The 15,198-nt window shown below is 35.6% G+C and overlaps 1 protein-coding gene across 1 annotated transcript; it reads left to right on the plus strand.

The window, feature by feature from the left end:
- The first annotated feature begins 1,369 nt into the window (after positions 1 to 1,369).
- Positions 1,370 to 14,381, plus strand: susd3 (sushi domain containing 3). The gene is made up of 5 exons (XM_073819584.1): positions 1,370 to 1,487; positions 6,597 to 6,785; positions 8,583 to 8,730; positions 10,573 to 10,755; positions 13,041 to 14,381. The coding sequence occupies exons 1-5, from the start codon at positions 1,424 to 1,426 to the stop codon at positions 13,261 to 13,263; spliced, it is 807 nt and encodes a 268-aa protein (XP_073675685.1). The 5' UTR covers positions 1,370 to 1,423; the 3' UTR covers positions 13,264 to 14,381.
- Positions 14,382 to 15,198: the final 817 nt, after the last annotated feature.

The raw sequence follows: 15,198 nt of genomic DNA on the forward strand, positions 1-15,198 counted from the left end.
CTCAACGTGTATTTAATTTTTTCCAGTTTTAAAAAAAACATGACATCTTTAAGCCACTGGGAGATAGGAGGATATTTAGCAGACTTCCAATGCAACAATAATAGACGTCTCGCTAATAAGGATGTGAAAGCTATTATATCCTTTTGTGTAGAATTAAGTGAAAGTGAGCAATCAGGAATCCCAAATATAGCAATCAGAGGACAAGGTTGGAGAGTTACCCCAAGAACAGTTGACATAATAGCAAAATAACCTGTCCAGAAACCTTCCAGCTTAGGACACAGAAAAAAACATGTGACTAAGGTGACAGGGAGAGCCATGGCATTTATCACATTTGTTTTCCACTTCCGGATACAGTTCAGCTGTAGGCAACTTTTGCTGTAGACTTATACACCATTAAATTACTTTTGTTTCTAAAATAAATAAAGTATTTCAGGATGTCATCAAATTACAAGCCTGTTTTAATTGAATGGTTAAATATTCATCTTGGACCAGCAACAAACCAGGTGTTTCGACTGGACGACCAGCTAATAACCAGTTTAGACCAGTTCAAACCCAGCTACCATGTTCCATCAAAGCAACCAGCTTAGGATGAATTTCTATCAGGCTGTACAGAACTAGTTAGGCCAGATACTAATACTGTGTCCTATTGAACTCAAGGCCCCACTACACTTGGACTCAAGTGTCTTCAAAATCAGTATAATCAATGTGTAACTTCTCTTTTGTGGCACCAGATTACCATCAAACCTGTCAGATGTAGTATGATCACACCTCTTTAGTCTACCCTCATGTCTTCCTGTTAAGCTCTCAGGGCTCGTCACGACTCCGCAGGCACCTGCAGTACTTCCTCTTTCTTGTTTTTTAGCCTCTTCATCTGGCCTCAGGATTCTCTTAAATATCTCACTCCAAACCCTTCCTTTCACTTCATTTTTCGACTTATTGAAACTCATTTCTTGCAAGACATCACCCAACCCCCCTTCAAATCATCAGCTCATTAAAATAAGCCCTTGAGACTAAACTTATCATTCTTTGTGTGTGTTACGGTCATCAGAAACCAAGGCATGTGGTGTGTTAACCAGGAACCCCTTCTTTAATGTGTGGGTTTCATAGACAATTGCAGCATCCTCAGAATGCAGAAATGAGCACCAGTTCACTTTCAATAACACAATTCCTAAACAAAATCTTAGTTTAGCGTTGTCTTCAGCCTGGAGTGTTATTTATAGGGTAACGGAACATTGAAGTTAAGCCACTAGGGCAGAGCGACAGCTTCGAGACAATCCGTGTCCTCATCGTGAAGCCTAAATACTCGCTCCAGACTGAGCACACTGACTGTCTCCGTCTGCGCATGCGCAGGTCCTCCGGTTCGCTCAGAGGAAAAGAGGCAGACAGAGAAGTGAAGTGGAAGCGCTACAGTGCAACCGTTTGAATGGCTTTCATCAGTGCATCTGAATCAGTGATGGGGGACTGGAACAGCGTTCTCAACCAGACAGGTAAATTCATCCACACCGCTGCTCTGTTAATCACGTGACTGCCTTAAAAGTGTTTATGTATTTGGTTAGAGCTTTGCTTTATAGCACAAGATTGTTCGGTGACACTTGTAAATTATTACTATTTACATAATTGCAATCTCTAATCCTAAACTTAACTTTAAATTTAAAAAAACAAATAGTTAATTAATATTAAGTAGCTAATCATTTGTGTAATTGCACTGAAACAGTTACCTTATTTCAACCACTGTGCCACTGTAGCTTGATAGAGATGGATCACTCAAATCAGAAAGAATATGAAGGCTATGATGACGGCGGCAATAGACATGAGCGGTAAATTATAGTATATATTTAGTATCTAGAAGGAACAAACTAGTTCACAAGGAGTTTGTTCCTTCTAGATACTAAATATTTTCAGGTGAAAGCATGATTTAAACAGGTACAACACTTATTCACACGCAATCGCTCTATCAATAATGCATTAAAACAAATGTAATGGTATCCGATTTCGAATGAGCAGAAATATGTAAGAAATGCAGCGATCCGTAGGTAAAATAACTGACGAAAACGTATTATCTTCATTACAAACTTTGCACTGCATAAAGCAGCAGTTATGCTCTTTTAATGCTGACGATGTTATTAGCTTGGTATGTGGTAGGAACAAAGTTTGCACACTAGTGTTCCAAACTCTCCTGTTATTTTATTTTAGTATTTGTTATTTTAATATATGTTAGGTTAGGCCCAGGTTTTACACTGAGTAGGTAGAAATAAGAAAGATAAAAAAAATACTGTTTTCATTGTGTTTATTTTATTCCTATTCAAGACACTTTGATAAGAATGACTGTATATTGTTCATTGCACTTTTTATTTGAACGAAGAAGAAATATGAAAGATCATAAAATACGTTTTTCTTTGTGTTTATTTGATTCCTGTTCAAGACACTTCGATAAGAATGGCTGTATATTGTTAATATAGGCTACAGAGTTTAATTTTTATTTTACAGTTTCGATTGTTGGTGTGCCTTGTCATTTTTTTTTTCAAATAAAAATGTACCTTGGCTCAAAAAAGGTTGAAAAACACTGCCTTAAAATAAAGCGATTGTTCTCTTAACAAATCATCTACCAGTTCCAGTTGAAATTAACAACATTACCGATTGAGTTTGATTTGTAATTATAGTTATAAAATGTAATATATTTTGAGTACAAATATTTTGACAATTAATAGCCTGTTTGTGATCACTGTGTGTAAGGCGAGGGGGGCGCAACGTTTTCTTTAGATGCGGTTTTAATTATTCGTGTGTGTGTGTGTGTGTGTGTGTGTGTGTGTGTGTGTGTACCTGGTATTTATCACGTTGTGGGGATAGGAATACCAGTAGACATTTCTTAGGTCCCCATGAGGAAACAGGCTTATAAATCATGCACAATGAGTTTTTTTGATGAAGTAAAAGTGTGCACAATCTCCTGTGAGGGCTAGGTTTAGGTGTAGGGTAGGTGTAGGGCCATAAAAAGTACGCTTTGTACAGTTTAAAAACCATTACACCTATGGAATGTCCCCATAAAACATGTAAACCCAAACGTGTGTGTGTGTGTGTGTGTGTGTGTGTGTGTGTGTGTGTGTGTGTGTGTGTGAGAGAGAGAGAGAGAGAGAGAGAGAGAGAGAGAGAGAGAGAGAGAGAGAGAGAGAGAGAGTTGTCGTGTGTATTAACAGTATAGACAGGATGAAAGCAGGAAATGCGTCTTCTGCAAATGACAGAGGCTTCTTTGATCGGAAACACACTCGATGTGCTTCATCTTCCTGTTTCTTTCTTCATCTTGTGTTTGCAGTTATTTCGACCTGAGGTTTACCCAAGTCGCTATAAATGACTGAACGCTGTTGTATTTTCAGTGGAACACAAATGTAGTTTCCACAGTAAAACAATAGTTTATTGCAGTGTTGCCAGATTGGAAATGTCCAAGTATCGTACCAGAAGCTCAAAATTATCGTATTTGGGAGAAAGTTATCGTATTTGAGTAAAACGTTCAAAATAAAGATATTTATCTAGATGTTACAGCTATTTATCCTTTTCAGCACTCATTTTCTATACTTAATTGTTAAACTAACAACCTCAGTTTTGAAACAACTGACCTAAGTGCGACAGGAACGTTAACTTGTGGTCGTGAGAGAGAGCCATTCTCCAGGTTGATATTGGTTGAGAAGACGTAAGATTGGATGAAAGACATGCGTAACGCCACGTTCACGTCTCCTCACAATCATGATGGTAGACGTAGGATCCACACAGCTAGATCTTTGAGAATAGAAGCTCTATAATTACAATGACCATGGTGTCACAAAATTCTGAAATTATCGTACATTGTGGTATTATTGATCGTACATCGTACAGAGGTCAAAATTATGGTACAAATACGATAATTATCGTACGTCTGGCAACACTGGTTTATTGTAATAACACCGGAAGTATTACACAAGTATGAAGCTGTAGGGTTCATTAGGTGTGGGGAACAGACCAATTTGAAATCATGCAGACTGAAAATTAGATATAGTAAATGCTGTAATCTTATACAATGTGTGTGTGTGTGTGTGTGTGTGTGTGTGTGTGTGTGTGTGTGTGTGTGTGTGTATTTTCAATGTTTTTTTCTGCTCACCAAGCCTGCATTTATTTGATCCAAAGTACAATAAAAGCAGTAATATTGTCAAATATGTGTACTATTTAAAATAACTGCTTTCTGTTTTAATATATTTCTTAGAATCTAGTTTATTCCTGTGATCAAAGCTGAATTTTCAGCATCATTACTCCAGTCACATAATCCTTCAGAAATCATGCTAATATTCTGATTTGCTACTCAAGAAACATTTCTGATTATTAATATTATCAATATTTAAAACAGTTGAGTACTTTTTTCAGGATTTTTTGATGAATAGAAAGCTCAAAAGAACAAAAGAACAGCTTCAATTCATCATAGAAACCTGAAATAAATCTATTCAGCTGTTCTCAACATAATAATAATAATAATAATAATAATAATAATAATAATAAATGTTGTTGAGCAGCAAATCTGAATATGTGAATGATTTCCAAAGGATCGTGTGACTGGAGTAATGATGCTAAAAATCAGCTTTGAAATCACAGGAATAAATTACATTTTAAAATATATTCAAAAAGAAAACAGTTATTTTAAATAGTAAAAATATTTTTAAAAATTACTGTTTATTCTGTACTTATTGTACTGTACTGTACTGTATTATTTTTTCTTATTATTTTACTGTTATTCTGTTAATTCAAATAAATACAAGCTTGGTTGGTCAAAAGATGCGTCTTTAAAAAACATTTAAAAAATCGTACTATTCAAATCTTTTGACTGGTACTGTATATATTCGCTAATAAATACACTTGCCTTCTCACTCTCTTTGAAAAATAATCAATATTATGTGCTCTGCACATTTTCAGTTGTTAAAATGTGTTAGTCTACATAACATTAATCTCCTCTCTACTCTTAAACTCAGTCATATGTGAAATGACACAGAAAATCTACTGACAAACAGATGCGATTGTATGTCTGTCAAGCTTGAGCAAGATTATGGCAAGAAATAATCTGCGTAGCTGCATGCTTGAATGCTCAGGTATGGGACTGAACCCTACCTGAGTCTGTATAATTATCTTCATCTTTACAGTCTATTTAATTATCTTTATGTCTACTTCAAAATAATCTGTGTAATGAACCTATCATATTGACTGGAGTAAAAACTGTGACAAAACACAGGATTTGAGGTGGCCTCATGCAGTCTTCACTATATAGACTATACATTTTAACCTAAAATTAAAACAGGCTCATGTTCATGTTATTTGTTAACCACCCGTTTGCAGTATGGCGCACACCTGCTTTACAGTTTCACTTCTCTCTAGCACAACACTACAAGTTCAAAACCAAACAGAACCACTGAAATATGGGCATAGGGCACAGAGTAAAATACATAAACTAATCAAAGGCATTCTGGGTACCTTTACTTTTGAATTAAAGGCAGACACTGCAGGCAAAAACACAGTTTAGTATTTCTTTTATAGCACTTTATCTATTTGTGTCAATAGATTTCAATCACAATTGATATTTTAAAGTTGTCAAAATGAGTTTGTGTCTCCTCCACTGAGCCATGAATCTCCACTTCAGCAGCACTTACACACACCAAACTCTGCATTTGTATTCCTGTCTATATCCTGAAGGTTTTTACAGAGGGATTTGTTCATATAGAATTTGCTTGATTTTATACATTTTATTCCCCCCAAAATGGTAAAAAATACATTGTTTTCTGTCTGTTCTAAGTTTTTTCTGAATTATGGAGTGACAATATAAGATCCCAAAATCCCCTCTGTAAAAACATTTGACTGTGATATGTCAAAAAAATTAAACAAGAATTTTGAAACTGACTTCATCCAGTGTTTAGATTTTTGTTGTGGTGTAATTAAATAATGCCTCATTTGCATATTTAAACCTAACATTTTAGAAAACTTGTAATACAAAAAATGTTTGAAATTATCAATGTAATCAATCATCTGGGTAAGTAAAGTGATAACTATTAGTTCACTTTTTTACCCTATTCACCTGCAGTGTCTCGCCTTAAAGGAATAGTTCATCCAAAACTGAAATTTGCTCAAACTGCGCTCACCCTCAGGTCATCCAAGATTAGGAAGAATTAAGATTTGTATAAATGTGTCAATGCATCACTGTCTCACCAATGGATCCCATCACAATGAGAGCTGATAAAAACATCTCAAGTAATCCAAACCCCTCCAGTCCATCAGTTAACATCTTGAGAAGACAAAAACTGAAACAAATCCATCATGAAGACGTTTTTAACTAAAATACAAGTCTATAATCCATAATAACGCTTTCTCCAGTGAAAAAGTCCATCTCCTGTTGTCTCTCACATCAAAATCCAGCCACATATTTGTTCAGACTGGAGTGGTGTGGATTATTGTGATGTTTTTATCAGATGTTTGGACTCTCATTCTGACGGCACCCATTCGCTGTGTTGAGTCACATGGTCTGAAGGTGAGTAAACATAGATTATTTTGGTGGTAGCAGGGCAGCATTATAAGACAAGTGTTGTCCGTGACAGGTCAGTGTGTTCCGCTGCTGTCTCCTGTGGTGGGGACTCTGAAGCTGGTGTCCGGTGATGGGACGAGCGTGGGTACCGTGATGAGCCTCCAGTGCCCCTCCAGACACCGCGCGGTCAGCGGCAGTCAGATGTCCTGCGTGTCCAGCAGTAATAAGACACACTGGAGCGGCGGCACACCGGAGTGTAAACGTAAGCCTTACAAACTTATTTGTGAACGCTTCCGAACAGCATCTTGTCATTATGAGCAATGACAGGCCTTATTTATACAGTATAGCACATTTCATACACAATGGCAATTCAAAATGCTGTACATAAGAGGAATTAAAATCATAATAGCATAAAAATCATAAAAATTTAAAGTAATAATCACAACAATAAAAACTGAACATTTAAGATGATTTAAGAATTGATTTAAAATTAACACAGTAAAAAGGATTATACATAAAATAATGATTATACATAAAGTAAGACATCAGTGATGATCTTAGAGAAGCAACTGTTGTTGTCATCAATCTGAGAAGAGTAATACGGCCATGTCCAAACAATTTGATGTTTATTCACAAGTGAAAGACATTTAAAACAGACACCTCTCCTTCCAGGAGTGGACGTCCCAGAAAATTCACCCCAAGATAAGTAATGCTCAGAGAAATGGCAGACAACCCGAGAACTACATCTCAGACACTACAGGCCTCAGTTAACATGTTATATAGGATAACGTTCATGACAATACCATTAGAAAAATATGGGACAAAATGGCATGTTTAGAAGCCTTGGCAAAAGAAAGCCTCTTTTATCTAAAAAAAAAAAACTAGGGATGCACCGATCCGAATCGGCCGATCATGCTTGCGCGTTTTGTAGTATGTTTGCTGTGTGTAGTATATACGGCTCAACGTGAAATCACGCACCTGATGGCATTTACCGCTGATTACAGAACCGGCTTTACTGACAAAACGCGCAAGTGATCAGCCGATACATGCATCCCTAAAAAAAAACCATGGCAGCACAGTTTAGGTCTGCGAAGATGCATCTAAACAAATCAAGTCTTCTAGAATAATGTCCTTTGAACAGACGAGACCAAAGTGGAGATGTTTGGCCATGATGCACAGCGCCAAGTTTACAGGAAAACCTAAAGAGCATATCAGCACAAACACCTCATAGCAAAAGTCACACATGCTGGTGGAGGGCTGATGATTTCAACTCCTCTGGATATCAAAGTATTCTCCAGTCAAATGTGAGGGCATCTGTCTGACAGCTAAGGACAATGCATCAGGACAATGATCCCAAGCACACCAGAAAATCTACAACAGAATGGCTGAAAAGAAAAGAATCAAGGTGTTGCAATAGCCCAGTCAAGTCCAGAGCTCATCCTGACTCAAATGCTGTGGTGAGAGCTGTGCAGAAACAAATGCCCACAAACCTCAATAAACTGGAGCAGCGTTGAAAAGAAGAGTGGTGCAAAATAAAAAGTCACACAGGAAATGAACACGTCAAGTTATTGCTGCTAAAAAGTGGATCTACAGGCAGTTGACTCATAGGGCTTCCACATGGTCTTTCCCTCTTGTCTGTATTTTTCTCAAATAAATAATGACACTGTGTGATATGTCATATGATGATTTTTATCTGAGGATTTATTTTCCGAATTTTAAGACTTGCCCAGGACCAGATTATTTTTTATGATGTCCTGATACAGAAAACCATGAAATTCAATAGGGTGTCCTAACTTTTTCACATGACTGTATATTAATACTTAGAATATAATAATAGATTTGCAGTAAGATTGTCTTGGCTTGTCAATTTAAACAGATTCCTAGTCCTCATAATTGTCAGATTAGGATCCACTGCTCAGAGTGTCTTATTTAAGTTCCAGCAGTTTTGGAAAATATGTTACATTTTTAAAAGTCTCTCCAAGGCTGGGATAAAACATGCTGTAAATCATCTGTGTCCGTCATGCTCTCACTGTGTGTTTGCTGATCTGTGTTTCTGCAGCTTTGTCTCGGTTGGAGGATGGCGGCTTTCGTTTAGCTCTTCTTGTGTCCTTCATCAGCTCAGCCATCATTCTCGTCATGAGCATCATCTTCATCACTTCCTGTCTGGTGAGACACGTGAAACAAGAGGAGAGGAGAAAGATGGAGAGGTGAGAGACAAACTGAGAATACATCAGAGCTCTGAATACCTGCTTCACCATCTAACATCTATAAATAATTCTAGCACTATTTGCCTCGAAACCATGTCATGCTTTCAGTCCCTTGTGAAAGACGTGTGCTTAACCCTTTGGGCCTCCTCATTTAGGGGTCACACTTGCCTCCCTCACGGTCAAAAGTGACCGAAGCCTTAAAAAAGTAACTTTTTTTTTTCTTCAGGAAAATCAATTAAATACATTTTTGTTCAATAATATTTTGTGATTATTATTTAGAATTTTGAGCATTTTTTATGAATCTATGCAATATTTATATTATACATTATTTATATATTATATGCAATATTTATTTATATATTTATAATTTTATTTAATTATGTATTTATTATTTTTCAATAAATACAACATTTCATATTAAAATAAATAAAAATAAAAATAAAAAAAGCATTTAAAATCCATTTTTTTAAAATCTAGTGGCATAAAAAAAACAAAAACTTGCGTAATGTCATGTAACCTCCTGTATCTCCCTATATACATATATACAGGGGCTTCTGTTTCTTCATTTTAATCGGCGTTGCATTTAGAAATATATTCAGACATTACTTTTGGCAAGGTTTAGATATTTTTTGATTGGATAAATATCAGGTTTGGCATTTTTCTGCTTATTTCTGTGTGTGTGTGTGTGTGTGTGTGTGTGTGTGTGTGTGTGTGTGTGTGTGTGTGTGTGTGTGTGTGTGTGTGTGTGTGTGTGTGTGTGCGCGCGTGTGTGTCAGTTCTGTACTTTTGATATTTTAGAGTGTCAGTCCTTGCTTTCTGAACACTTCTTTTCAGCACAGTGGCTGATTTGTAGCTTGTACTACCAAAAGATTCTCTGAATTATCGCATTTTTCCGTATTTCCCATTCATTTCCTATGTCTGTCATTTTTGAGCGCGAAGGAGCCAAGTGTGACAATTTTTTTTTTGACCCTTTAACATATCCGAATCATGTCACTGATTTTTTTGTGTACTCACATAGCTAATGCAACAAAAGTCACCAAGTGTCATCTCATTCTGATGAAGCTACCATTTTTAAAAATTCAAAACATAATTTTTTTCCAAAGAGGCCCAGAGGGTTAATTGTATTGAATGCACTTTTGTAGTGTACTTAAAATCTAAAAAGTAAATTAAAAAAACTGTACTTGCAGATAATGTAATAATAATGAAATAAAAGGCTGCTTGAGTGACTAAACACACTTAAATACACTTTTAAAATACATTTTAATGTCAAAAATGCTATCTTAAGTTCAAATAATTGCATTTACGAAATTAAACTATAATATGGTTTTGTCTAATTGCAATTAACGTTTATGCTTTATTTCATGTTGTCTTTGTTACACTGTAATTATCCAGTTGCATACTGACTGATATTTAAGATCAATATGCATGTACTATTGGGTTAGAGTTTAGTTGCTTGTAATTATCAATAGTTTACTGTTATTTCTCTAGTAAGGACATGTCTAACAACAACAGTGTAAAATAAAGTAATTAACATGCAGTGACTCTTTTTTGTAAAAGTATTCTAAAGTGTACTTTGCCATTCTTCTAAAATGATCAAATAGGTTTGTGTGAGACACAGGCCCATATTTCAGCACTGTACTAACTTTTCAGGTACCACTTTTTCCCAAGCCCTGCGCTCAAACGTCAGCACCCGACATGAAATGGACATGATTCAGAATGTGATTTAAAAAAAAAAGTGTGTTTCATCAGCTTATGAGAAGAGAGAAAGACAGATGAAATGGAAGTCAGTTGAAACCGCCATTGACTGTAATGAGAGTGTCTTGTGTCTTGTGTGATGTGCAGGGCCAGAAAAACTGGAGCATCTGAGTTTTGGCAACAAATAGACGTTGAGGGTGTGGAGCTGCAGAGAGAGGTGTTACACAGCCAGAAAACCACAAACAGCAACAACAACAATAACACCAGCGGAGAGAGACAACACACAGACAAGCACATCTACAGCCACGCTGACCTACACACTGCCTGCAGGTACTGTCCAAACACACTTCAGCCAAGATCAATATACACTTACACAAACAAGCAATATGCTGCTATCACAAGGTTAAAGCAATAGCTCAACCAAAAATGAAAATGTGCTCACTCTCATGGGTTTGTTCCTTCATCAGATTTAGAGAATTATGTCATTGCACCACTGTCTCTCCAATGGATCCTCTGCAGTGAATGGGTGCCGTCAGAATGAGAGTCCAAACAGCTGATAAAAACATCACAGTAATCCACAAGTAAAGACACTTTTGACTTCAAACTAGGGCTGTGCAGTTAATTGAAATTCAGTTTCGATTTCGGCTTCAAACGATCATGAAAATGCATAATCGAGATGAAAAGATTATTGCGCCCCATTCCGCCCCCTTAACAGTTGTGCGCTTTCGCTCCTCCATAAAAGCCTAATTTCACATGCAAATCAGCAAGATTAGTAAAGTGACTTTCATAAAACAGGAAGTGCTTGATTTATTAACGTTTCCTTGGCGTTGTGTTTTTACAGCGAGAAAGATAACTTGCGCTGTTCTGTGTATGCGCTCAGAGACGGAGCAGAACACATGTAAGTTATCTTTTAGCTCAAGGTGCGCCTAAACGGTCAAATACACACAAAAATATTTCAAAATGAGGCGCTTGGTGATTATTCATGTAAACCCTTGTCTTAAATGATCATAAAGAGTTGAGAATGAAAATACGTGTAAAACAGTATATCGGATCCGTGCGGCTCTTAAAGCGGCAACAAATAATATTCCTTCTGCCGTCTCTGTGTGTAATATTAATAAAACGTAAAAATACAAAGTGAAAAATCACTCACTGCTCTTGAATGAAGGACTTTTGTAGTTTCAATAAGAAACAAAGCATGTTTAATTATTACAGTGAAGATGCTGTTTTATTTTACATTCAAATAATTACATTCAATTTCTGTAGTATTGTTAGACTACTTTAGACTTGCATAAAAGTATTCAGTATTATAATTTTTTTTTTTCATTTGTATCTTTTTTCTGTTGTATCTTTAAATTAACCACTAATGTAAAGTTTTGGACCCAGTCATAATCGTGTTAAATAATCGTGATTACAACATTGACCAAAATAATCGTGGTTATGATTTTTTGTCATAATCGAGCAGCCCAACTTCAAACCATCCATAATCCATAATTATGGTGTGAAAGACATTATTTGATGGACATACTGACGGCACCCATTCGCTGAAGAGGATCCATTGGTGAGCAAGTGATACAATGACACATTTCTTTGCTATTCAGCAAAGTGTCATTTTTGGGTGAGCTGTTCCTTTAAAATACTGTTATTGTAAAAATACTTTGTCAAGCCAACATCAAAGTTTGTCTTGGCAAACATTTCCTTTTGTACTTTCTATGCATTTATCCATACATCACATTTATGCGTGTGAAGTTAAATAGAATTATACACTGGAAAATGTTGTAAGTTGATTTTACTTAGAAAAAGTGAGGAAACCGATTGCAAAGTAAAGTGAAATAGAAATAATAGGTTGTACTGACAAATGTTTAGTTAGTATAGTTTACTTACACAAGAGTTCTAGTAACTAAAAAAGGAACTGTAGGGGGTACTTAATTCTTTACTTTAGGTTTACTCTTGACTTAGTATTGCTACTCACTGACTCCCAGAGTGCATTGCGGCATTAATACATTATGCAATTGCTTTGTTTTACTGGTGTTTTTATTTGCTGTCTTGTGTCAGTATAGCACAACAAAAAGAGCAAATAAAATGGTTATTGTTACAATTAATAAAAATAAAGAAAATTGAATTATTACCATTGTTGTGCTTCACGTGCTGAATGTTAAAGTCTGTGTGTGCAAATATTAAAGGGCTGTATCAATCCAATTAAAACTTCTCAAGGTGTTTATAAAGAACAATATGAAAAAATGATTAGTAAACATGAATTTCCCTTGAAATCAAATAACTCTGATTTGATGATGCATTTTTGCATCAATAGGAAGAAAGTTGTAATAAACTTTTAGTTAGAAAGAAAAATGCAGACATGAAGGAAATCAGTGAAGAGAATTGCCCCGTTAGCAACATATTAGTGCACTGCTGCCTCTCGCTGCTTTATTAATGTTGTTGGTTCCTTTCTGGCTACTTCAATATTTGAAGTAAGCGTTAATCAAAGCAGCACATAAATTGTTTTACTTGCTTTGAAAGGAGCTGTAATTTAATAAAACCTAGTAAGTATAGCAACTAAGTAAAGATAACTAACTATATCTAAGTAAGGTAAACTATTGGACTTGTATGTGTTTTGACAGGTGTTTTCAGCAAGGAAAGCCTTGTCCTCAGAGCGTCTGTTCTTCTCAGTTCTCTCTGATACTCACTCCAGCCGCTGACTACCTCAGAAACACACACACGGGCCCCTGTGTGATCCCTGTCCCTCATGACAGACACTTCTGCAGGACGCTTCAGGACCCCGTCTGGGACGGACAGCACCTGTTGAGTCCGCATCGAGCACCTGTCCAGATGATGTCTATATGAGGATGATCCACGGTTTAATAATGATGCAAACTGGGACTAATCATGAGACAAGACCTCAGCTGAGACCTGGGGCTTTCTTCATGTCTTGTTTTGTTGTTCTGTTTTTGGATAATTGCGTGTGATATCAAACTGTATTACATTTTTATTGCACTTCCTACTGGCCACAACATCATTATTTAGCTTCAGGTATGCAGTACAGTAATGGGCAACAATAAATGTCATAAATAGTTAATAACATCCTGAATATCCTGGATTTTGTGACATGCCTCATTTCCTTGACATTACGAATGTAGACTCTGCAGGGATCATATGAGATGAAAATAATCCAAAGGCACTACTGACAGATGGATGTGTCTTGAAGGATGCTACTGCGTTACATAATGTCCAGAAGAAGACTTTATGAAACAGTGCCACAGATACTTTCTCTTATCCGTTAATATAAAAACAATTTATTTAAAATATTCCAAATAATCAGCCAACACAGAATTCTCTCCTTTATAGATGCTTTATGGATGCACACTTGAAATCATCATTGTATCCTTATGGAAATAAACTATGTATGAATGTTTTTGTACTCAAACTAAAAACCAAAGCAAGCTTTTTTCAGCTCATTATTCCATGCACTGCAAAAAATGCTTTTCTTACGTAGATTTTTTTTTTGTCTTGTTTCCAGCCAAAATATCTACAAATTCTTAAATCAAGAAGGATTTTCTAGACAAGTAAAAATTATTGTCTTGTTTTCAGAAAGAACAAGTCAAAATGAAGTGGGGTTTTGGCTTAGAAAGAGCTAAATAATCTGCTAATGGGGTAAGCGAAATATTCTTATTTCACACACACAAACAAAACAAGATTAATTTGCTTTTTTTAGAGCAAAAACTCACTTAAGTTTTACTTGTTCTTTCAAAAAACAAGACAATATTTTTTACTAGAAAATCTAGTCTAGAAAATCCTTCTTGATTTAAGAATGGTAAGATATTTTGACTAGAAATAAGACAAAAATTGTGTGAGAACTGACTGCATGTTACAGCGATGATGATAATTATGGATGGTAATGATCACCATTCTTTTTTGCTAGTGTTGGTGCCTCTGTATATAATATGTGTGTGAATAAAAACTGAATTCCATTCAAATATACAGCGCATGTTTTATCATACGGTGTTCTTTGTGATCATTGGTTTGCTGAGTATAACCATGAGCGAATAGCATTTGTTCCGTACAGCAGCAGCACCCTGTGGTTATGTCCTGTAAACGCACGGATTATCAATAATGTGTCTGCATCTGAAGAGTTTTTTATTGAACTTCTAAATTTACTTTAACTTTTGATCTTTATTTCATTACACTTCAAGATCAACAAGGGCTAGTAACCTAATGATTTAGACACAGTTCATCCAAACATGGTCATTCTGTCATCTGCTCACTCGCATGTCATTCAAACCTGTATTTCTTTCATTCATAAAGGAAGATATGGAAAATTAAATTAACATTGAAAATGATATTAAAATAAGTTTAATTCAGTGTATTGATTAGAATCCTCTGTAACGTTTATTGCATAATGTCTGATGGTTTTGTCTTGGCATTTGTTTTTTCATGCACCTGTCAAGTTTAAGATTTTGGCCTTTTTGGTTTTTCATAAAGTGTTTTTTCTAGTGGAAAGAAAACATCTAAAGACACTGTTAAGTGTTTCTTTTATAGCACTTTATCTATTTGTGTCAATAGATTTTAATTACAATACATATTTTTAAAGAGCATTTTCTTAAAATTAGTTTTTTACACTGAGCCATAAATCTCCACTTCAGCAGCAATTACACACACCAAACTTCACATTTTTATTCCTGTCTATATCCTGAAGGTTTTTACAGAGGGATTTGTTCATATATAATTTTCTTGATTTTATACAACATTTTATTCCCCCTAAAAATTAAAAAAAAATATATT

Source organism: Garra rufa, chromosome 15, assembly GCF_049309525.1.
Source record: "Garra rufa chromosome 15, GarRuf1.0, whole genome shotgun sequence".
Classification (NCBI taxonomy): Eukaryota; Metazoa; Chordata; class Actinopteri; order Cypriniformes; family Cyprinidae; genus Garra; species Garra rufa.